At 39.8% G+C, this 26,177-nt stretch overlaps 1 protein-coding gene across 1 annotated transcript; it reads right to left on the bottom strand.

Moving 5' to 3' along the window:
- Positions 1-996: 996 nt before the first annotated feature.
- On the bottom strand, positions 997-6,777 carry LOC145164167 (uncharacterized). Its single transcript, XM_079082893.1, has 2 exons — positions 5,906-6,777; positions 997-1,015 (listed from the first exon to the last, which is right to left on the bottom strand). Exons 1-2 carry the CDS (start codon positions 6,775-6,777, stop codon positions 997-999), a joined length of 891 nt encoding a protein of 296 aa, XP_078939019.1.
- Positions 6,778-26,177: the final 19,400 nt, after the last annotated feature.

The following is a 26,177-nucleotide window of genomic DNA, read 5'->3' as shown; positions in this document are numbered from 1 at the left end:
CTAAGAATCAACACCAAAACTGAAGAAGGTCCGAGAATAATACCTCAATACAATCTCTATGAGCTCAAAAACCACCAAAACCGCACCTCCTTCAGCTTCCTCTTGCCTTGAACACTTCCTTCTTGCAAAAATACCCACAAAAGTTCAAGATTGGCCTCTCCTTCCTCACAAGCACTCTAGATCACTTAGGGTTTCTCTCTGGGGGTTGATGGCCGCAAATGACGGCCATAAGGGCCTTTAAATAGGTCCCAAACCCGGAAAAATTAGGGTTTCATTAAACAGCGTGGACTCGCCGAGTCCACTCATGGACTCGCCGAGTCCGGTCATTAATCCGGATGAGAAATCGCGACCCTACTCGGCGAGTCTAAGCACCAACTCGCCGAGTCCCTCAACAAATTCCAAAATAAAATAATAAAATAATATACCTGGGAATCCGGATGTTACAGCATAACCCACACATTCCACATAATCACATAATCCATATCAATCACATAAGCCATGTATACAAACATATAAGGATGTCGTGGACTTCCTCCTAGGTCTTACTCCAAGATGCCGTGGGCTCCCCCAGAGTCTTATACCTACGTACCATGGGCTCCCCTACATGGTCTTAACTACTTGCCATGGGTTCCCCCATGGTCTTTAACTGGAATGACATGGGGTCACCCCCATGGTCCGATATCCAGGTGCCACGAACTCCCCTCGTGGTTTTCACATATATAACCAGTAAGTACTAACACATTCACATATACAAGCATACCAGACATATCATGTCACACCCCCAAACAGAACGGCGGAAACGTCTGGGGGGGATGACTTCATGTATGGTATCATAACAAACGTGTGTAATAGTGAAGAAAGTAAACAAAACCATCATCAATATAATTTAAAAGGTTACATTGTTTCATATGTTACATGTTTCCAATTAAATTACAGTATGATGACAAAATGAGTTTTGAACTAACGCCTTAGCATCCCGTCCTCAAAGGCTAGTAATTACCTATTCACTGATTTCCTGAGAATACAAGTACATTGAAAAAGTGTCAACAATTAATTTGGTAAGTTCATAAGAGTTTTGTTTGAGAAAAATGTCGTTTTCCTTGTAAAAGTGATAGAGTGTGATTCCACAAAATCCAATATTTTATTGTAAAATGTGTTGTAGTCTTAAATGCCCTAAGACCGGAAAATATATGAATGTACCAGACTTAAACGTAGCATGTTATAGTTTTAATTTGATTAAAACCCATTGTATGCATGTTTTCTTGAGTTACTAGTTATTGTGACACTAGTAAGTAGTATAATGTATTTCTTCTTGTGTAGTAAAGTGTAATTCTAGGAATCCCATAACTTCCTCCTATAATCCCTTATTGTATACAAGTTATATAAAATTAAGGATAAATAAACCGTCGAATATAATGGGTCTGCACTGAGCCCACAACCAAACAAGGAACAAGAAATAAAGCGGACCCACCAATTGTAAGTCGCTCATGTCTAAATTTTATATAACTCTAACGTATATACTTAGCAATTATAGATGAAATCTAGCAATCCAACCAAAATGCAGTCTTAAATACCCTAAGACCGATATGTGTGAATGTTGTACTTGAAAATAGTATATTGTAGTTTTATATAAATAAAACCCCTTTTTATGTGATTGTTAATCCCCGTAAACCATATGTACTGTTGATAGCCCATGTGAGTTATTATAACCATGCTATGACCCAGTCGGCCTGTAACGACGTTCTTCAGGAGTCGGAATCGTTATGACATTTGTCACCCCAGACCCGCCGGTCTAACTGTAGCTAACAGTTTAGGTGCGGGATTGTCAGTCCCGTATAGATCTATATACAAGTATCATGCTCTCCCTTCCAGAGATTCTGGTTATAATTAAAGTACCGTGAAGCCAAATTTCTCACAAATTTATTCATTAACAGGTTTACGTAAAGTGAAATGAAAACCCTTTTGTTGTAAATGTAAGTATTACCCTTTCATTATGTTTGTAAAATACGAAAATAATCATATTTTTTATAATCGTTTCTTTGTCCCGAAAGGGTAAAATAGCATGAATGTTTCCCTAAACTATACCTATTATAGTTTATAAATGTATGTTTCAATGAACACCTTTGTATTTTGACAACTTTGCATGTAAATGTTCGTAAATTTGGTAGTAACGTTGTTTCGTATATTTGGTGTTTTTACGTAAGATGCATATAAAAGGTAAGAAAACATAAATAACAGTTTGTTTATTTACACACGTATTCTTGTGTTTTACTTGTATCCCCCCTAAAACATAGAAAAATCTTTGAAAAGAGTAGGGGTATGAACTCACCTCGAGTGTGATTGTGGTTAGATAATGAGATAAAACGGTGACTTTCGAGCTAGTATACGGGAAGGTGATCGGATCCTACGAGTATTTAACACACGATTTTTATGTGTGAATTAGTTAAACTACTAAGAACATGTTGTAAAGCACTAGATAATGAGAAGTACTTACAATAAAGTATATAAGAATTATCTTGAAGAACTTGCTTACTGGAAACGTCTGAAGGTGAAATTTGAGAGAAAAAGGAGCTTGGTTTCTTTTAGTGAAATGTGAGGGATTTTTCTTACTGGAAATGGGTTTGGAAATGATGTCATATACGTGACTTATATAGGATAAAATGAGATAAGGTGAGTTGATGTTTGCATTGAAATGCACAATTATCCTCTTGGAAAGCTAAACTACGAAATCAAGTGGCACCACTTAGCCACTTAATGGAGATTTCAACCAAAAAGAGGTTGATTTCGGTCCTAGCATGACCAAAATCACCTTAAGTGTCTCACATTAGGGATATTTCGGTCTTAGTGGAGACCCAAAACTGAAAACCAATTGCATCCTAGATTCCTTAAACCGAAAACTCATTCCTCTTAGATTCTTAAAATCGAAATCTCATATGTAGTACATTTATTTATGGATTTTGACTAACCTTTTGACTTATGTTGACTTATGTTAACTTATTTCAACATGGTTTTCAATATATACTTATATATAACCCATATAAGCATGGTTCATGAAAGTCATAGTTCTATTGCATCAAGTTACATTGTGAATCTATTGGCACATGATTGAAGTTTAGACCTAGTTTGCTCTAGAATTTTTCAAGTTGTCACATGATCCCCTCGTTAGAGGGAATTTCGTCCCGAAATTAGAATTTTGAGTGGGACTTCAAGTGCTGGGGAACATATGTGGGTACTTTTGTTTCATTTGATCTTTCCGTTCCCATGTGTATTTAGGTCCTCGTTTGGCGTTCCAGCGAACCTTTACTATCGGTATATGACCTTGTTTCGTTCTTTTGACCTCTCTATCCATGATTTCCAATGGCTCTTTGATGAATTTGAGACTCTCATTTAGCTCGATTTCATCGAGTGGGATAACAAGCGTCTCGTCGGACAGACATTTCTTGAGATTGGATACGTGAAAGGTAGGGTGTATGTTATTGAGTTCTTGTGGTAGACGGAGTTTATAAGCTACCAGACCAATCCTTGGGAGGATCTTAAATGGTCCGATGTACATTGGATTTAATTTCCCACGTTTTCCAAAATGTACCATTCCTTTCCAAGGTGATACCTTTAACAAAACTCGGTCACCCACCTGGAATTCCATGGGTTTGTGTCGTTTATCTGCGTAGCTCTTTTCTCGATCTCGAGATGCTTTCAGCCCTTCTCGAATTTGGATGATCTTCTCTATTGTCTCCTTTATGATCTCAGGGCCGGTGAGAGTGCTGTCAGGAACTTTCCCTTTTGCTAGTTGTGTGTCACCCACTTAAGCCCATCACAGAGGGGATTTGCACTTGCGGCCATAGAGGGCTTCGAAAGGCGCAACTCCGATGCTAGAGTGATAACTATTGTTGTATGTGAACTTGACGAGTGGTAAATGGGTATCCCAAGCTTTACAAAAGTCTATCACGCAGGCTCTCAACATATCCTCCAATGTTTGGATAGTTCTATCACTCTGCCCGTTGGTCTGTGGATGGTAGGTCGTACTTATGTCGAGTTTAGTTCCCAGGGATTTTTGTAGTGACTGCCAGAACCGAGAGGTGAATCTACTATACCTGTCGGAGATAATGGATATTGGCACACCATGTAATCGTATGATCTCTTTGATGTATGTTCTGGTCAATTTCTCCATCTTGTCCGTCTCTTTTATTAATAGGAAGTGTGCGGACTTGGTTAACCTGTCCACGATCACCTAGATGGTATCGAGACCACCCGTTGTCTTGGGTAACTTGGTTATGAAATCCATTATGACCCGCTCCCACTTCCACTCGGATATCTCTGGTTATTGTAACAAACCCGAGGGCTTCTGGTATTCTACCTTGACCTTGGCGCAAGTCAGGCACTTGCCCACATGGGTAGCAATTTCTGCTTTCATGTTCGGCCACCAATAAAGCTTACTGAGGTCTAGGTACATCTTGTCTGAACCGGGATGAACATAATATCTGGTCTTGTGAGCTTCATTCATAACGACGTCTCTGAGTCCACCGAACTTTGGTGTCTAGATCCGATTCATGAGATATCGAGCTCCCTCTCCCTTGACTTCTAGGTTCTTGTCCATTCCTACTAAGGTCTCACATGTCACATTCTCGGGTTTCAAGGCTTCTACATGAGCCTCTTTGATCTGTGTGGACAGGTGTGAATGGATCGTTATGGTTAGTGACTTTACTCGGCGACCCGAGTATTCCTTTCTGCTCAGGGCATCTACTACTACATTGGCGTTGCCCGGAGGATAAAAAATCTCGTATTCGTAATCATTTAGTAGTTCTACCCATCGTCTTTGCCTCATGCTAAGCTCTTTTTGGTTGAGGATGTGCTGAAGGCTTTTATGATCGGTGAAGATAGTGCATTTCATATCGTAGAGGTAGTGTCTCCAGATCTTCAGGGTGAATACTACTGCTCCCAGTTCGAGGTCGTGCGTAGTGTAGTGGACCTCGTGAGTCTTTAGCTGTCTCGAGGCATAGGAAATGACCTTTCCTCTTTGCATTAACACACATCCAAGACCCTGGTTGGATGCGTCGCAGTAGACCAAAAAGTCTTATGTTCCTTCTGGTAGAGATAAGATCGGAGCACTGCATAGAGCTTGTTTCAGCATTTGGAAAGCAACTTCCTATTTCCTCTCCCAGTTAAAACTTACACCTTTCTGAGTCAAAGTGGTGAGCGGCTTCGTGATATTTGAAAAGTTTTGAATAAACCTCCGGTAGTAGCCAGTGAGGCCTAAGAATTGACGGATTTCTATTGGCGTTCTTGGTGCTGCCCAAATTTCTATTGCCTTTATCTTAGAGGGATCTACATGTATTCCATCTTTGCTAACCACGTGACCCAGGAAATCTACTTTCCGAATCCAAAACTCGCACTTTGAGAACTTTACATGTAACTTCTCCGCTCTTAATTTCAATAAAAATTTCCGTAGGTGTTGACTGTGCTCTTCCTTGCTTCGTGAGTAGACCAGAATGTCGTCTATAAAGACAATCACGAACTTGTCTTAGTAGGGTCGACATATGTGATTCATCAGATCCATGAACACCGCAGGTGCATTTGTTAACCCAAAGGGCATCACTACAAACTGTAGTGACCATAACGAGTTCGGAATGCTGTCTTGGGAACATCTTCTTCCTGAACTCGTAGTTGATGGTATCCGGATCTTAGGTCGATCTTTGAAAAGTATTTTTCTCCATGGAGTTGATCGAACAAGTCGTCGATTCTTGGTAGGAGGTATCTCTTCTTGATAGTAAGTTTATTCAGTTCAGGGTAGTCGATGCACATACGGAAAGATCCATCCTTCTTTTTCACGAACAGAACCGGTGCCCCCCAAGGCAACAAGCATGGTCGGATGAATCCTTTGCTTAGTAGTTCGTTTAGTTGGCTTGACAGTTCTTGCATTTCTGCTGGAGCTAAACGGTAAGGGGATTTGGCTACAGGGGTGGCTCCAAGAATTAGGTCGATTCGGAATTCGACTTGTCGCGTGGGTGGTACACCTGGAAGGTCTTCCGGGAATACGTCGAGGAAATTACAGACATTCGGAATGTCTTTGACATTTTTCACTTCTTCTTTCTTATCCACCACGTGGTCTAAGAAGGCGTGGTATTCCTTGCGGAGATACTTTTGAGCTTTAACGCCAGACATGATTTGTAAGTTTGCACTGGGTTTGTCGCCGTAATTGACGAGAGTTTTGCCACTTGGCAGATTAAGGCGAACAACCCTTTCATGACACAGGATATCGACATGGTGAAGGCTTAACCAATCCATGCCAATGATGACATTAAATCTTCTTATTGTGATCGGCATTAGATTGATTTGGAAAGAGTGTTCGTTTAGAGTTAATGTGCACCCTATGTACATATTGTTTGTGCTTTCCGTTTTACTGTTTGCCATTTCTACTGTGAACAGTTCATTGATTGATTGTGGCTTTTGATTGAGTAGGTGTTTAAATTTATGGCTTACGAAACTCCTCTTAGCTCCACTATCGAACAGTATGCATGCATATGAGTTGTCGAGGAGAAACGTACTAGTAACCACCGTGGGGTTTTCCACTGCTTCTCCATGTCCTATGGCCAGGACTCTTCCCACACCATCAGCATTGGTGTTCCTTGTCTTTGGGCAATCTATTTTGAAATGCCCAGTCTCCCCACAGCCAAAACAGGCTTGACTTGCCCTGGTATTTGTGGCTTGAGTGATCTGCTGGGCTGGTACTTTACAGAAGCGGGCTGTATGCCCCTTTTTGTTGCAGTTGTTAGAGTGCATTTCCCGACAGACACTGGTGTGGTGAAAGTGGCACTTGTTGCACTTGGGTAGATTCCCAACATATTGTCTTACTGGTGTTGCTGAATGGTTTTGAGCATTATAACACTCCTAAGGTGTACATGCAACCCTAAAAACCTTGGATCTATTTTTTACAAAGATACATGCAAATTTGATTTTCCAAGGTTATTATCCTAACTAGCATCGCATGGGAAACTTTTAAACATAATAGCTAGTTGAAGTACATACCTTTTGTTGTTTGGATTCCTTGGAAACCTTGTGAGCCTAACACCTCAAGTGTGATGCCTCAAATGTCTCACACAACACCACAACACTTAGAATAACTTTGAGAGAAGATCACGTACACCTCAAAATTGGCTAGCCCTCTTACTTGCTTGTAGTAGTACCGATTTTGGTTATCATGAGATCTTTATATAGTTGTGACACAAGTAGGGTTACACCATGTAAACCCTAATTGTCATGGCTTTCTATATTCCATGATCCATGGGTTTGTAACCTCCATGGACTATCCATGGAGCACCTTACGGGTTTTAACCCAATCCATACAAACCATGGATCATTAGCCCACTATACAAGAATAGATGATTTACAGAATCAACCCCATATATTTAATTAGTCTCTTTTTGATCACTTAATTAATTCTTGATCAATACTAATTAAATAATATTATTAATATATTAGAACTTATAATATATTAATAATCCTTAAGTATCCTTTCTCTCATTTAGTCTATCCAAGTGTTGCAATGCCATGCAACCCAAAAGGACCATGCTAACCGGGTCAAGTACATTCCAGAAATAGTTATGAACTTAGACACCTAATCCAACAGTCTCCCACTTGGATAAGTCTAATAACTATAACTACAAGAATGACTTCAAGAACCGATCAGCAATCGTAGCTCTTTCAAGGTCTCGCGGTACTGAGATGATGATGATACACCATTTAAGATAAGTGATCATATAATCCTCTGTTCTAGATATCAACCGGACAAATACATGGAACAATGTCTTACTTATTGTCCAGCAGTTTGTTTCCCGATTTCCGATTTGTTTGACATAGAACTTAATAGAACACATCAATTTAGTTCTGACCGGGCCCGGTACATAGGTCAAAACAAAATCATCGAGGGGCCCAGATATCGCTTCTAATCCAAGAAGGAACAGATAAACTTCGACTCATATGCTTGTTCTACTACTTGTTGAATTATACACAAAGGCACGTTTTATAACATCGAGTTACCAATGCATTTACATACAATCAATGTATAACCAACTCATAGTTAACAAATCATATCTCTAGGTTTGAAGACTTATATGATATTACCGTCTCATGATCAGTCGAGATAAATTCCATGAAGTAATACAAGTGAGCATGGGTTGATTCCAATACTCAGAACTTATGAGCACTCATGAGTGTTGTAGCACCTCTTGCTATGTCCAACAACTTAGACATCTACAAGGCAACTCATGACAGTCTTGATTCATATCTACTTCCAACATATGACCGACTGTGGAGAATTTGAATAATATGATATACCATAACATAATTATTCTGGAAGTTAAAACATGCAAAATGAAATAATAGTAAATGATTGACAAAAGATAACAACACTTATACTTATAAATAAACAACAACTTTTATTTATCATCAAATGTCAATTACATTTTACAAATTTCAAAGCTATCTAACTACTAAAACTAATATTATCCTTCAAACCTATGCGCCTAGTATGCTGGAGATGCTTAACCCTACCCAGTCCCTTCGTGAGGGGATCTGCTGGGTTCTCATCTGATGATACCCTCTTTTCCACGAGGAGTCCTTCTTCTATTCGATGTATGATGAAATGATATTTTCTGTCGATGTGTCTGGATCTCCCGTGATCCCTTGGTTCCTTGGCTAAGGCAACATCACTTTCACTATCACAGAAAATTTCCATAGGCTCCTTTATAGCCGGTAGGGATGAGCGTAGGCGGGTACCCGCCTCATTTGGCGAGAACCGGAACCGGAACCGGCGGTTCCTAGAAAGTTAGAACCGCAACCGGAACCGCTCTAGGTAGTTCTTAAATGTTTGGAACCAGTCCCGGAACCGGCGGTTCCGGTTCCAGGAGCGGGTAACCCGGTTGCATTAATTTTATTAACTTTTTTCGACTAAACCGCAATTTAGTTCGATCCAAATCAAATCAATTCGGATCAAAGACGGACAAAATCGGACCAATATATTCTAAACCGGTCTAAGTAACACACATTTATATGAAATTATATATATATATATATATATATATATATATATATATATATATATATATATATATATATATATATATATATATATATATATATATATATATATATATATATATATATAAACCGGTTCCGACGGGTACCCAGCGGGTAGCGGTTCCGAAAAAATGAGAACCGGAACTGGAACTGCTTAAGGTGGTTCCATAACTTTAGGAACCGAAACCGGAACCACTTAAGGCGGTTCCAGTTCCAAAACCGACAGTTCTGAGGCGGTTCCGATTCCAAAAGCGGGTACCAGATTCCGATGCTCATCCCTAATAGCCGGTACAACTCCAAGGTCTCCAATGAAGTTCTTTAGCCATATAGCCTCCTTTGCTGCCTCGCTTGCCGCTATATACTCTGATTCGAAAGTTGAATCTGCCACTGTCTCCTGCTTGGAACTTTTCCAAGTAATTGCTCCTCCGTTTAAGGTAAAACCCAGCCTGACTGAGAGCGGAAATTATCCCTATCAGTCTGGAAGCTAGCATCACTATGCCCTACTACTCTCAAGTCATCACTCCCACCGAGGGTAAGGACCCAACCCTTAGTCCTCCGCAGGTACTTGAGAATGTTCTTTACCGCAGTCCAGTGAGCCTTGCCAGGGTTCCCCTGATATCTACTGACCATGCTCAATGCGAAGGCCAAATCAGGACGAGTACAAGTCATAGCATACATGATCGAGCCTACAGCGGAAGCATACGGTACTCGACTCATCTCAACTATCTCAGGCTCTGTACTCGGGCTTTGAGTCTTACTCAATCTCGCGTTACTCTGGATCGGTAACTCTCCTTTCTTGGAATTCTGCATGCTAAACCTATTCAGCACCTTATCCAAATAGGTACTCTGACTAAGTCCAATTAGTCTTTTACTCCTGTCTCTCAAAATCCTTATCCCTATGATATAGGCAGTTTGTCCAAGGTCCTACATAGCGAAACACTTCACAAGCCAGGAATTAACCTCCTGCAAAGTTGGGATGTCATTTCCTATGAGTAGTATGTTATCTACATACAATACCAAAAAGCTAACTATACTCCCACTAGCCTTGACATATACACAAGATTCATCTTCACTCCTCGAAAAGCCAAAATCTTTGACTTTCTCATTGAAACAAAGATTCCATCTGCGAGGTGCTTGTTTCAATCCATAGATGGATTTCTCAAGCTTACATACTCTATTAGGGTACTATGTGCTGACAAAAGCCTTTGGCAGACTCACGTAAACATCCTCAGCCAACTTTCCATTAAGGAAAGCGGTTTTGACATCCATTTTCCATATTTCATAATCATGAAATGCAACAATGGCTAACATAACCCTAATAGACTTAATCTTTGCTACTGGTGAAAAGGTCTCCTCATAATCAACTCCCGGAGTTTGAGAAAAGCCCTTTGCAACCAGTCGCGCCTTATAAGTGTGTACATTACCATCCATGTCGGTCTTCTTCTTGAAAATCCATTTACACCCAACTGTCTTACGACCTAGTACATTGTCAACCAAGTTCCAAACTTGATTGTCATACATGGACTATATCTCGCTGTCCATAGCCTCTTTCCATTTAGCAGCCTCAGGGCCTGCTATGGCTTCCGTGTAGCTGTTAGGTTCATCCAGACCTATTAGTGTGTTATCGTTGATAAGTGTATCACCTTCCGCAGTAATATGGAAACCATAGTAATGCTCAGGTGCATTCCTAACTCTCGTGGAATGCCTCAGAGGTACAGACTCATCAGTCAGATCAACAGGAGTTTCCTCCTCAGGTTGATTGCTAGGGTTTGAGGTTCCTTGACCACTTGACTCTTGAATTTCTTCAAGGTCAATTTTCCTCCCACTGTTTCCTTGGCTTACGAACTCTCTCTTGCGAAAGACTCCCTTCCTTGATATAAAGACCACATTATCACTGGGTCGGTAGAAGAGGTAACCGAAGGATTTCTGTGGGTAGCCGATGAAAATACACCTCTCACTTCGGGGTTTGAGCTTATCGTGAGTCTCGCGCCTCACAAAAGCCTTGCAACCCCAAATCTTGATGTGGTCCAGATTGGGAACTTTTCCAGTCCACATCTCATGAGGTGCTTTGGCAACCTTTTTGGTAGGGACTAGATTAAGAATATGGGCGGCAGTCTCTAAGCCATACCCCCAGAATGAGATTGGTAGCGAAGCTCGACTCATCATGGAACGAACCATATCCAACAAGGTTCGATTGTGCCTCTCAGCCACACCATTAAGCTGTGGTGTCCTGGGAGGTGTCAATTGTGAGACAATCCCACATTCTTTAAGATAGTCAAGGAACTCTGTACTAAGATACTCACCACCTCGATCGGATTGAAGCATCTTAATGTTCCTGCACAATTGATTCTCCACTTCCTGCTTAAACTCTTTGAACTTTTCAAAGGTTTCTAACTTATGCTTGATTAAGTAGACATATCCATATCTACTAAAATCATCAGTAAAAGTCACATAGAAGCGGTTAGCATCCCTTGTGGCGGTTCTGAAGGGTCCACACACATCAGTGTGTACCAGATCCAACAAACCTTCACCCCTAGCACAAGAACCAGTGAAGGGTGATTTTGTTATTTTTCCAAGTAGACATGATTCACAACTATCATCCGACTTTAGATCAAATTACTCCAAGACTCCATCCTTTTGGAGTTGGCCTATGCGTTTCTTGCTTACATGTCCAAGACGACAATGCCATAATGATGCTTTATCCAAGTTAGTGGAAGAATCAATACATAATACATTATTTCCTAGGTTATCTACAACCGACATAGTTTCATACACACCATCACAAGGTAATGCTTTAAAATAAAGAACATTATTAAAGAAAGCATTAATACTGCCATATTCATTATCAAAAGAAAAGGTAAACCCTTGTTTGTTCAAAGCATGAAAGGAAATAATATTTCTCACCATTTCAGATGAGTAACAACATTTATTCAAATCTAATGGTAACCCACTACTTAGCAACAAAGTATAAACTCCAATCTTGGTGACAAGTGATGCTTTCCTATTTCCCATGATTAAGCTTATCTTCCCATGCTCCACATCCTCACTTCTTCTTAGTCCCTGCAAAATAAGAACAAATATGAATACCACAACCGGTATCAAGGACCCAAGAATTAGAACGGGGTGAGTTATTAGACAATATAGTGTAAATACCTGCATGGTTGGGTTTTACTTTCCCATCCTTTACATCTTGCAGGTACTTTGGGCAGTTTCGCTTCCAGTGCGACTTTTCATGGCAATAGAAGCATTCAACCTCTTTAGGGTTGGCAGAAGGAGTGACAGAACCTTTCTTGGTTCCACTTGAAGTGGAGCCATCAAGGGACTTTCCCTTGGTACCCTTCGGGGGGCTCTTCCTCTTCTTCCCTTTGCATTGCCCGATTGCCAAGATTGGGGCCGCGGTAGGAGTAGGAGTAGTAACAACCGACTTACCCTTAAGACGATTTTCGGTGGTCTTCAAGAGTCGTTGAAGTTTGCTGAGTGTAACTTCCTCCTTGTTCATGTGGTATGTCATTCGAAATTGATCAAAACAAGAAGGTAAGGAGTGCAAAATGATATCAATTGCCAACTTCTTGGGGAAGTTCACATTTAGCTTCTGCAAATGGTCCACATACCTTTGCATTTTCTATAAGTGGCCCATGATGGGTTCACCATCCTTCATTCGGGTTGTTATCATGGAGGAGATGATTTCATACCTCTCTTGGCGAGCACTTTGATGGTAACGGTCCATCAAGTCCTGGTGCATCTCAAAAGTGTAATAGTCCTCATAGGACTTTTGGAGCTCGGCTGTCATCGTGGCCAACATGATACATGTCACTTTAGTGGCATCTCTCTCATGAGTCCAAAATTCATCGATCTCCTCAGGAGTAGCAGACGACTCATCAAGTTCCTTCAGCTCCTTGTCGAGGACATATTCCTTGTCCTCGTAACGAGTGACCATCCTGATGTTCCTGATCCAATCCATAAAGTTGGATCCATCGAAGATGACTCTCCCACAAAGTTTCCTGAGAGAGAAGAAGCCGATAGGGTTTGCGCGAAAAGCAACATTATTGGAAGACATCTGAAAAAGAAAGACAAGTTTAGATTAGATATAAAGACAGTCCTTAATAAGACACCCAAATGGAATATTAAGGCTAGGACCCAACACAATATTTTATAACTTAGAAGAAGGATGCCGTAAGCCAAGTTATAAAATATTTGATGGTAAGTGAATTCCGATTCACCGATTTCCACCATGAAAAACGAAATAAATTATTAGGTTTTAATTGGTTTTGAAACTCCTAGACATGTTTCCATCTCGAGTGTGCCCTTCAGGTTTTGTGACTGGGATGCCGAGGATCACAAAACAAGGTGTGAAGTAACCATGCAAATTACTTGGTACCCTTAATGTTTATCACTCAATCGATGTGCCGGTTAGCCACACGCGCTCCGCCGACCTATGATAAAATTTAAGTCACCCTTTTCCTACCTTGTTAAGTCCAGGTTAGTGTGCCGGTTAACCACACACGCTCCACTAACGACTTAATCAAAGTGCAAAGTGTAATTTCATTGGTTAGCACCTTATTCACATTCTCCTAAAGTAACTAAGATTGAGAATTTTATAAAAACATTTAGTTACTTTACATTCATCATACTTTTAATGAGAATTTAAAGTCACTGTTCTACCCGTTCGGTTAATGACCCTCCACCAGTCAAGGAAGCAGTGGGTGAGAGTGGACACGCATTAAGCTGTCATTTTATAGGCAACAACCTTATACCCCCCTTATAGACCGACTTCGTGAATGAGGCCTACTAACGGTAAAACGACTATATATATATATATATATATATATGTTATTAACTTATAATATTATAAAGTATAAGGGTTGAATTTTAATTTTTAAAATTCTAGGGGTTGGAACTAAAGTTTTTAAAGTGACTTTACATGTTCCAAAACTTGAGGGCAAGTTTTGTAACTTTCAAAACTTTTCATCTTTCAAAACTTATGAGTTAATGGATTAATAAAATGAGAGACTTTTCATTTTATGTAACCTATGTGTTTAATAATAGACTTTAAAAGTGTGACTTTTGGTAATCCATAACTTGAGGACAAATTTTGGATTCCATTAAAACACATCAAGATCAAGAATTAAACTACCAAACAAGTTACAAATAATTCCTATGATCTTCTAAACTCATAAGTTCATGAATGTTCATATCCACAATTTCAAGAATCATAATTAAACCATACAAAACTTGAAATTTTGCTTTTAGCCATTGAAAATGGATTAGCATAACCATTACACCATCTAAACAAGTTTTACAACACCAAAACAGTTTGGGTAATGTTTCTAGTCCATTTCCAGCTGCGAAAGTCGAAAAACTGCACTATGACAAGCCAAATCGTCGAGTGCAAGAACTGACTCGCCGAGTTGGTTGAATATAGGCATGGACTCGTTGAGTCTCCCCATGGACTCAGCGAGTTCACCCAGGCAGAAAGCAATTTTATCGATTTTCTTAACAAGTTTGCATCAAGTATCAAATAAACAACCCTAGGATCTGATACCACTGAAGGGTTTTGAGCATTCTAACACTCCTAAGGTGTACATACAACCCTAGAAACCGTGGATCTATGTTTTACTAAGATACATGCAAATTTGATTTTCCAAGGTTATTATCCTAACTAGCATGACATGGGGAACTTTTAAACATAATAGCTAGTTGAAGTACATACCTTTTGTTATTTGGATTCGTTGGAAACCTTGTGAGCCTAGCACCTCAAGTGTGATGCCTCAAATGTCTCACACAACACCACAACACTTAGAATAACTTTTAGAGAAGATCACTGACACATCAAAATCAGCTAGCCCTCTTACTTGCTTGTAGTAGTACCGATTTTGGTTATCATGAGGTCTTTATATAGTTGTGACACAATTAGGGTTACACCATGGAGCACCTGTAACCTCCATGGCTTTCTATATTCCATGATCCATGGGTTTGTAACCTCCATGGACTATCCATGGAGCACCTTATGGGTTTTAACCCAATCCATACAAACCATGGATCATTAGCCCACTATACAAGAATAGATGATTTACACAATCAACCTCATATATAAATTAGTCTCTTTTTGATAACTTAATTAATTCTAAATTAATTCTTGATCAATAGTAGTTAAATAATAGTATTAATATATTAGAACTTATAATATATTAATAATCCTTAAGTGTCCTTTCTCTCATTTAGTCTATCCAAGTGTTGCAATGCCATGCAACCAAAATGGACCATGCTAACCGGGTCAAGTACATTCCAGAAATAGTTATGACCTTAGACAACTAATCCAACAGTTGCAGGAGTGATGGCAGCGTCGACGACTACTATTTGTTGTTTATTGGCGGGATCCTGTGCCATCTGGTTCTTCTTTTTATTCCAAAATTTTCTTTTATTGTTGCCCCCCTTTCGTTTGCTCCGGGACTGAGACCATTATAGACCTGGCGGACTGCATGATCGAAAAGTTTTTGGGCCAAGTGTTTGGCACTGTCGAACGTAATCGAGTTGGAAGCTATTAGGTGCCCTTGAATATGGGGAGATACCCTCTGGGGTGACCACCCCAGGACACAGTACTGCTAAATCACAAAATCTGGCAGTATAGGCTGCGATGTCAGAGCCTGTCATTTTTAGGTTCCACAACTCTTGTTCTAACTTTTGCACTTTGCCCCTTGGGCAATACTCCTCTTGCGTTAAGATCTTCAGGTCCTCCCAACTAATTGAATTAGCCACTGGAAGAGTCAATGCCTTGACATGGCCATTCCACCAGGTAAGGGTTCTGTCATAGAAAGTGCAAGCTGCAAATTTGACTTTGCTTGCTTCCAGACATGCACATATTTCAAAGACTGATTCAGTTTTCTCAAACCATTGCATTAGGGCGATGACACCTCTGCTTCCATTGAAGGATTTGGGGTTTCCATTAGTGAAGTCTTTGTAGGAACATTCCCTTGAAAGTCCCTGGCTGTCAACTTGGTTAGAATTTGTAGCACCGTTTCCTGCTCCACCGGTACCATTCGTGTTGATCTGTAACACGACGGCTGCCACAGTGGCGGTAATAGCAGCCTGAAACATAACAAGGTTGAACTGTGGAGGTGGTGGTGGTGGTAGAGGTGGATTTGTGTCGTTGTCATGCCTGTTAGATCTACGTGGTGGCATTTTTCTTCCATTGAGTTTAAAGATGAAAATATGATAAGTCTTCGCTAATGGTTATAAGTCAGGTGTTAATGAACTAACTATATTAGTTTCTACATACATCATGTTACGACTTGTAAAGTGTTTTGTAACCAATTTATAATAGAAGTTTATGTAAAAACATACATCGGGTTGTCACACATAGTGTTTAGAAAATTTGACCTTGATATAGGTCTACATTACATCAATGTAAGGAAACGTTTGACAGCATCATGATCCCCCGAATAGTGTATTAACTTAATCGTAGGGTCGAATCTATATATAGATAAGGGTAGTACTAGCGCATAGCCGTGAACCTATTCTATATCAAAATGTGAGTAGTGTAAACACTACTCACGGCGGGCGTTGCCTTGAGCCCTGGATTCTGCTACTTGGCATTTTGCTTCTATCATACATCCCACTATTGTAGCTTGATACAAAAGTGCCTTAATTTTGGCGCGGGATGCGGTCATCTCTTCTTGAAGAGCTTCGGTGTGATCCCGAGTCCGATCATGGTCTTCGTCTAGATGACGAAGATAAATGCGGTGACTTTGGTGGTAGCACCAACCTCCATGATTTGGCTGACCGATGCTTGTGCTTGTTCACCATGGCGAGCGATGCGACGTACTATGACAGGTAGAGCTCTGTCTTCCGTACCTGCTCCGTTGAGGTTTTAGAAACCTTGTTCCATAACATAGGGAGGGTGTTGGCCATGTTCTTGGCTCCATCTTCTTAAGTCTACTGCCAATCTGGGCGTCGGGCCCTAAAAGTTCTGTCTGGGTGTGGGGTAGCGGTCAGCACGAGCTGGATTGTATACCTCTGGTTCCGAGTTGATGTCTTCCTGATCTTCCTCATCGTCTTCGTCTTCCTCTGGATCCTCCTCTTCGAAATTGTCTTTGGGTTCTTCCTTTATTATTTCCTCAGGATCCTCCTCAGGATCCTCTTCAATCCAACCTCCATTTCCCTGGTTATGGAAATAGGGGTCTCCAGGTAGGTGAAATTCCGCCATGACGTCTAATAGGGATATGAGAAATATATGAAAAACATAAGTGTAAACTTTTTGTTATTTAATTGAGGAAAAATAAAATTTTATTTGAAATATTTTTAATTAAATTGTGGCCCATACCGGGTCCTCCTATAATTACATAGTGTATACAAGTTGTATATAGTCAAGGTTTAATAGACCGTTGAATTTAATGGGTCTGGCCTATGTCCACAACCAAACAAGGAACAAGACCTAAAGCGGACCTACCAATTCTAATCCGACCAAGTCTTAATTATATATAACCCTAACATATACACTTTGCAATTATAGATCTACCACTAAGGGTCCTTAGTATAAATAAAAGATTTGATTTATTATTGCCGAGAAGGTTTCTTACGATTGCTAGTTTTAATAAATATCGCAGCCTAAATGTTTGACGTTACGGTTCTTGTAGTATCATAAAATACTCCTATAGTATTTTAAACTTTATGTTTGGTTCTAGAGTTTCTTGGTATATAGGGTTGGTAAGTTTCAGACTTGTTGCTCACTACGACTATCCCCAGGCATATGCTAGTCACCTCTTGGACAAATATAGTTGATCAGGCTATATTCATCCTATACCTGGTTACATATTCCAAGGCATACTTGTAGTGCTCAACGCATCCTTTTAGTTTTGTATTGTCCTAACTACGACACTATACTGGCATGTATGCATGTATTTATACTTTATAAAAATACTGTTATATTTTAAAAGTATAACTCTTGGTCAGAGTGTTTTTGTCCCATTGTATTTATAGTTGTATATCTTATATGGTTCGTTATGCTTAGTTCACTATAAAAAAAATGCTCTGATACCAATCTATCACACCCCCAAACCATAAAGGCGGAAACGTTTGGAGGTGGATGACTTCTTGTATAATATCATAACAAATGTGTATAATATTAAAGAAAGCAAACACAACCATCATCGATATAATTTGAAAGGTTACATTGTTTCATATGTTACATGTTTCCAAATAAATTATAGTATGATGACAAAAAGAGTTTTGAACTAACGCCTTAGCTTCCCGTCCTCAAAAGCTGGTAATTACCTGTTGACTGATTTCCTGAGAATACAAATAGTTTGAAAAAGTGTCAACAATTAAGTTGGTGAGTTCATAAGAGTTTTGTTTGAGAAAAATGTCGTTTTCCTTGTAAAAGTGATAGAGTGTGATTCCATAAAATCCAATATTTTATTGTAAAATGTACTGTAGTCTTAAATGCCCTAAGACTGGAAATTGTATGAATGTACCCGTACTTAAACAGAGTATGTTATAGTTTCAATTTGATTAAAACCCATTGTATGCATGTTTTCATGAGTTACTAGTTGTGTGGCACTAGTAAGTAGCATAATGTATTTCTTGTTGTGTAGTAAAGTATAATCCTAGGAATCCCGTAGCTTCCTCCGATAATCCCTTAGTGTATACAAGTTATATAAAATTAAGGTTAAATAAACCATCGAATATAATGGGTCTGCCCTCAAAAGTAGTGTTGAACCGGTAATATCAATCCCAACTCACAACTTCAACTTAACTGCCTACAATCACCATATGACTACTTCATTAAAATCCTGGAATACCCAAAATGCCCTCAGAAGTCAAACTTGGTCAACCATGGTCAAAGTCAAAGTCAACAATCAAGGTCAACAGTCCATGTTGACCCAACTCGTCGAGTGCATCTATCAACTCGTCGAGTTCCTTTAGTATACAGAAAACTAGGAAAAACCCTATCCAACTCGCCGAGTTGGCAGAACAACTCGTCGAGTTCCTATAGTATCCAGAAAGTAGGAAAAACCCGATCTAACTCGTCGAGTTGGTAAGGCAACTAGTCGAGTTTTCCCCCTGTTGCACACATTCGGATTATCCTTCGATTCCAGGGACTCTAATGCTCAGATATGAAAAATATGTAGGATAAAGTTTCCAACTTTATCCTTTGGGGCCATCCTAAATGCTCAAAAGCTCTAATTCAAGCTTGAAAACCCAAAGGCTTAACCATTAAGCCCCAAAGCCTTAGAGTTATGGACCCATCCATTCCAGAAGAGGTTTTAATCCTCCAAAAACATCCCAAAGCTAAATGCTTTTTAGACATGCATATCCAATGCATGTCTTGAAGCTAAAATGGGCCAAAGAAAGGAAATATGCCCTAAAATGCATGGCATCAAAACTAAATGAAAAGTCAGATCTAGCCCACCATGAGTCCCTCTTGCCCTAGAGATTCATAAAGTTGCAAGCTTTATGAAGTCCATGCATGCAACTACTAAGTATAAGGGTGGAAAAGGGACAAAAATCAAGATCTAGCTATACATATTTATAAAAATCAGGTTTTGGATACTCACAACAGTCCACAACAGTGCCAAACAGAAGATCAATGGCTTGCTTGCTAGATCTTTGCCTCCTTTTCTCTATCTTCTCCTTCTTTTGTCCAAAAGTGTCACACTAGCTCACAATATGAGAAGAATGATGATTAGGGCTCACAAGGTCGATATTAGGGTTTGGGGGCAGATAAGGGTTCAGCCTCAAAGGCTTAAGGAGATTATATAGGGTGCAAACCCTAAAATTTAAGGCTTGATTTCTGGCCATCAACTCGTCGAGTTGGGGCTCCCAACTTGTCGAGTTGGATCCTTAAAATCCGCGGCCAAATAATTTCCTACACGATGAGTTGGAGCTTCCCAACTCGCTGAGTTCCAGTCTAGAACCCTAAAAATATTGAAAATTGAATAGTACTTGAACCAAGTGTTACAAAAGCTCTGTAGGTTAAGCTACACTCTTTTGCTTTCAGTGTAACTTATATTCATGGTTAGAAGTTTTTGTTGTGAAACTATAAATAAGACTTTTCAGTAATTTCAAGGCATTATACTGACTAATCTACTTACGGGAGACGTGTCTAGAATGGCCACATTGGATTGGTTGTCGGATTTTAGAAAGGCCGTAAGATGAAATGTTCTTGCCTCCCAACTTTCATTCCTGGCTGATCCTTATTTGATAGAACGCTCAGAATTCATTAGGATTAGTCACAAAATAATTAGAATAAGACTTAGTAATTTTATATTAGGTTACATCAGAAGAAAAGATAAAATACCAAGGTGAGGTTTTGCCCAAATCCCGAGGCATCCACTTTTATCAAGTGAGTGCATAGTTACTTTCATCTTACACATAGATATGAAATATTTAGATAATTAAATGCTATGTGTGTCTATTATTTTTCAGTATGCGTTGGATGAACTTATATGATATGAATTCAATCGATTTTATTATATAAGTATTTTCGTGTACATATATATATATATATATATATATATATATATATATATATATATATATATATATATATATATATATATAAACACACACACACATGTATTAATGTGACGTACTCTACTGTTGAATTACGAGTTCATGTGTTGTAAGAACCATATATAAACACACACACACACACACCAACAAGAATTCAATCTTTCGGTGATGAATTACGAGTTCATGTGTTGTAAGAACCATGTATTAATGTGACGTACTCTACTGTTGAATTACGAGTTCAGGTGATATAAGAAATGTATATTCAATGGGATGACTAGGCGATTGACATTGGGATAAGTCCTTAGCAATGAAATGCAATATAGGTGATGATACTTAGGAGATGTCCTTAGAAATAGAAGAAATCAGGGATGGGAATTAGGTTAATTGTTTTATTTGATGATTAAACACATTAACTATATAACTATGGGTTGAAAACCCTATGTACTCACTAGGTTTCCCAACTTGACCCGCTAAACTTCTTTATATTACAGGTAGCGGTACAAAGCTTCATGCATGATGAGAGATTTAAGGATATATAGGCTATTAGTCTAAGATACTGTCACACCCCAAAACCAGAACGGCGGAAACGTTCGGGGGTGGAGGACGTCATGTACAGTATCACAACAAAGCATAGTAGTAAACAAGCAACAACATCATCCATTGCATTAATAATATAATTTAATACAAGTGTGTTCTGGGAAGTTTATAAGACACCAAAAATGTAAATCAAAATAAAAGATGAGTCTTGAACGATGACCTGAGAATACAAGTTATTTTGAAAGAGTTGATCAGCTTTAAAGCTGGTGAGTTCATAAGCATTTTAGCGTCATTGTTTGTATGAAAATGTTTGTAAGTGTTTGATGTATAAGTTTGTAAATGTTTGTAGTAAATGTTTGTAGTAAATGTTTGTATCTCCTAGAAAATCCTATATTTTCTACTAAACGTAGCCTTTTACCAAGGCATCAAATGTTCAGTATGTTTGTTTCTTGTATGAATGTGTATTTTCCCAAATGAGACTATCACTAACCAAAAATATAGTTTTTACAATGTGAATGCAATGGGGAAATAATAATAGTACTGTAGTGTTGTATTATAGTAACTACTGCTGGATTATCTACCTTAAACCAATTGTTATTTAATGTATAATGTGAAATGGTTGCACCATACTATCGACTAATAACGCGACGATGAAAGACGTCGGAAGAAATGACATTTTGAAGTAGTTTGATTGATAAAATAGCTAAAGGTATAGTAAATCCATTTGTTTGATAGTTATTAATCACATGTGATTGATATAATAACTATAATGTTTCAACTTGTATTCCCCCCCCCATAAAAGCATTTAAAATCATTTAAAAGGTAGATTAAGGGGTATGAACTCACCTATAGTGAGTGGTTTGGATGAAAGTGCTGGATAGGATGCTAAGTGTCAAGTGAAGACTTGAGCACACACGGATCCTATTTAACATATAATGACACATATATGTATCTAATTAGTGATTTAACAACTAATTAAGCAAGTAAAGACACCCTAGGACATGGAAAACACTTTGATTCAAGTGCTAGAAGTACCAAGGGTTGCATCTAAGGGAAGTATGGCCTCACAAAGGAGTTTACGGCCAACATGGATGTATCACATGAGTTTACGGCCAAGTGGTTCACGGCCCTATGAGTTTAAGGCCGTAAACTCATGGTATTTTGTACCAAATTATGTTTTAAGGTCTTACAAGTCATTAGGAAGTGTTCTAGGTTCAAGTCTAAGCCTTAAGAAGGAGTGGTGGCACAAATGCACCACTTATTAGTGTTTACGGCCCAAGGTGATTGCCGTGGCCGTAAACAGCATATGTTCTTGAGTTTCTTGATGTTTTCTAAGTGTTTAACAAGTGATTCAAACATATAACATGCTAAGAGTAGTGTACTTACTTATAAGAAGCTTGTAAGGGTGTTTAAGGTCCAAGAACACTAGTGTGTGTTCTTGGTGAAATGAAGAACACTTGAAGATCTATCAAAATGGAATGATTTCATGGATGAAATCAAAGGGTTGTACTAGTTAATGAGATGTAATAACAAATCAAAGGAAGAATTTCATACATTTTTGGAAGATTAAGATGAAGAACTTGATGATACTTGAGAGAGAATGGGAGTTATTGAACTTCAAAGGAAAAAAATGATGAAAAATGATGTAAACTCATGCATATAGCATGAGTTCACGGCCATGGATGAGTTTACGGCCCAAACTCATGAAGTTTGGCCGTAAACACCTCATAATGGGGTTTAAGGTCTGATTATTGCACATTAACCCTAGAAGATACTTGCTAACATTTGACTCTTGAATGCCATATGATTAAAAACACCCAAACAGACTCTAAACAGTGCTAAAAGATGGCAGAAACAAGTTTGACTTTGATTGCATTTGGTTGAAAGTACAAGATAGAAATTTCGGGTTGTCACATCATCCCCCCATTAGAGAGAATTTCGTCCCGAAATTTGAGTTTAAGCAAATAAGTATTTACAAATAACTAAGTAAAAAGATGAGGATATTTCAGTTTCAATTGATCCTCGCGCTCCCAAGTGAATTCAGGTCCTCGCTTGGCGTTCCAGCGAACCTTCACTATCGGGATACGACTTTGTTTCGTTTGCTTGACCTCCCTATCCATGATCTCTACAGGTTCTTCCACGAAGTTGTGGCTCTCGTTGATCTCGATCTCGTCGAGTGGGATTACAAGAGTCTCGTCGGACAGACACTTTTTCAAGTTCGAGACGTGGAAAGTAGAATGTACGTTACTGAGTTTACGGGGTAGGTCGAGTTTGTAAGCTACAGGGCCGATTCTAGCGAGAATATCGAAAGGCCCTACGTATCTTGGATTTAGCTTTCCACGCTTTCCGAAGCATATCAAGCCCTTCCAGGGTGAGACTTTAAAAAGAACACGGTCACCCACCTAGAATTCCAAAGGTTTCCTTCGCTTGTCAGCGTAGCTTTTCTGTCGGTCTCTAGAGGCGTTCAATCGTTCACAAATCTGAACGATCTTCGGACCTGTGAGAGTGCTGTCAGGAACACGTCCTTTAGCTAACTGGGTGTCACCCACCTTAGCCCAACACAGAGGGGATCTGTACTTTCGGCCATAGAGGGCTTCAAATGGAGCAGCCTTTATGCTCGTGTGATAACTGTTGTTGTAGGAAAATTCGACAAGAGGTAAATGAGTATCCCATGCCTTCCCAAAGTCGATCACACAGGCTCGCAACATATCTTCCAAGGTTTGAATAGTCCTCTCACTTTGCCCGTCGGTTTGAGGATGGTAGGCTGTACTCATGTCCAGCCTAGTTCCTAGGGAACTTTCTAGCGACTGCCAGAACCTCGAAGTGAATCTACTATCTCTATCAGAGATAATGGATATGGGAACACCGTGCAGTCATACTATCTCCCTAATGTATGTTCTTGTTAGTTTCTCCATCTTGTCAGTCTCTTTGATAGGCAGGAAGTGCGCGGACTTGGTTAAACTGTCAACGATCACCCATATGGTATCGAGACCACCCGTTGTATTGGGCAACTTGGTTATGAAGTCCATCATGATTCGCTCCCACTTCCATTCAGGTATCTCTGGTTGTTGAAGTAAACCTGATGGTTTCTGGTATTCGACCTTAACCTTGGCGCAAGTAAGGCATTTACTCACGAAGGTAGCAATCTCTGCTTTCATGTTAGGCCACCAGTATAACTTTTTAAGATCCAAATACATCTTATCCAAACCTGGGTGGACGGAATATCGAGTGTTGTGCGCCTCGGTCATGACCAAGTCTCTGAAGCCACCATGTTTCGGTGTCCAGATCCGATCCATGAAATATAAAGCTCCGCGACCCTTGACTTCCAAGTTCTTATCCATCCCTCTCAGGGATTCACCCGCCACATTTTCAGGTTTCAAAGCGTCAAGCTGAGCCTCCTTAATTTGTGTGGACAAGTGTGAATGGATAGTCATAGTCAACGATTTGACTCTACGACCAGAGCATTCTTTCCGACTTAGGGCGTCAGCTACTACGTTGGCCTTGCCGGGATGATAGCGAATTTCGCATTCGTAATCACTGAGTAGATCGACCCTCCGTAGTTGTCTCAAGTTGAGCTCCTTCTGGTCGAATATATGTTGTAGGCTTTTGTGGTCTGTAAAGAAAGTGCTCTTCATACCGTATAGGTAGTGTCTCCAGATCTTCAGAGCAAACACAACTGCTCGTAACTCAAGATCATGTGTGGTGTAGTTGACCTCGTGTGTCTTCAGCTGTCTCGAGGCATAGGCAATGACCTTACATCGTTTCATTAGAACACAACCGAGCCCTTGATTCGATGCATCGCAGTAGACCACGAAGTCTTCTATTCCTTCTGGGAGGGATAGTATCGGTGCGGTGCATAAGGCTCGTTTCAGCGTTTGGAACGATTTCTCATGCTTCTCTTCCCAGTCAAAGGCCACGCCCTTCTGGGTCAAAGTCGTAAGAGGTTTCGCAATTCGAGAGAAGTTCTGAATGAACCTACGATAGTAGCCAGCGAGACCTAGAAATTGGCGAATTTTTGTAGGCGTCTTCGCTGCTGACCAGTTCTCAATGGCTTTGATTTTGGAAGGGTCCACATGAATTATCTCTTCACTAACAAAGTGACCCAGGAATTCGACTCTTCGAATCCAAAACTCGCATTTAGAGAACTTTGCATAGAGCTTCTCTGATCGTAACGCTTCCAAGATCTGACGTAGATGCTTACTATGCTCTTCCTTACTACGAGAGTAGATAAGTATGTCATCTATGAAGACAATGACGAACTGATCCAAGTAAGGACGACATACCGTATTCATTAAGTCCATGAATACTGCGGGCGCATTGGTCAATCCGAATGGCATCACTATAAACTCATAGTGTCCGTAACGAGTTCGAAAGGCTGTCTTCGGGACATCCTCCTCTAGCACTCGTAACTGGTGATACCCGGATGTCAGATCTATTTTTGAAAAGTAATTCGCCCCTTGAAGTTGGTCGAACAAATCATCTATACGAGGCAGAGGGTAACGATTTTTAACGGTAAGCTTGTTGAGTTCCCTGTAGTCGATGCACATACGAAACGATCCGTCTTTCTTCTTGACGAACAAGACTGGTGCTCCCCAGGGTGAGAAGCTTGGTCTAATAAAGCCCTTGCTGAGTAGTTCGTTAAGTTGACCGGACAGTTCTTGCATCTCAGCAGGTGCTAGACGATAGGGCAATTTGGCTATGAGGGTAGCCCCTGGGACTAAGTCGATTCTGAACTCGACTTGACGTTGTGGAGGTAATCCTGGGAGTTCTTCTAGAAAGATGTCGGGAAAATCGCGTACTACTTGGATGTTCTTGATGTCCTTCATCTCTTGGCTCACGTCGACAACATGAGCAAGGAATGCGTGGCATTCCTTTCGCAAGTATTTCTGGGATTGAATACTCGAGATGATACGGAGGTTCGTGTCGGGTTTGTCGCCATAGACTACTAGAGTTTCGCCAGATGGGAGATTAAGGCGAACAGCCTTTTCATAACACATGATGTCGGCACGATGCAGGCTCAACCAATCCATGCCGATAATGATGTCGAAACTTTTAAT

Source organism: Lactuca virosa, chromosome 3 (genome assembly GCF_052849685.1).
Source record: "Lactuca virosa cultivar CGN04683 chromosome 3, Lactuca_virosa_CGN04683_v6, whole genome shotgun sequence".
NCBI classification, from domain to species: Eukaryota; Viridiplantae; Streptophyta; class Magnoliopsida; order Asterales; family Asteraceae; genus Lactuca; species Lactuca virosa.
This window is presented reverse-complemented; position numbering and strand designations above follow the sequence as displayed.

Excerpts from the sequence above, each read along its gene's own strand:
- LOC145164167 (XM_079082893.1), bottom strand. The coding sequence starts at position 6,777 with ATGCACTCTAACAACTGCAACAAAAAGGGGCATACAGCCCGCTTCTGT.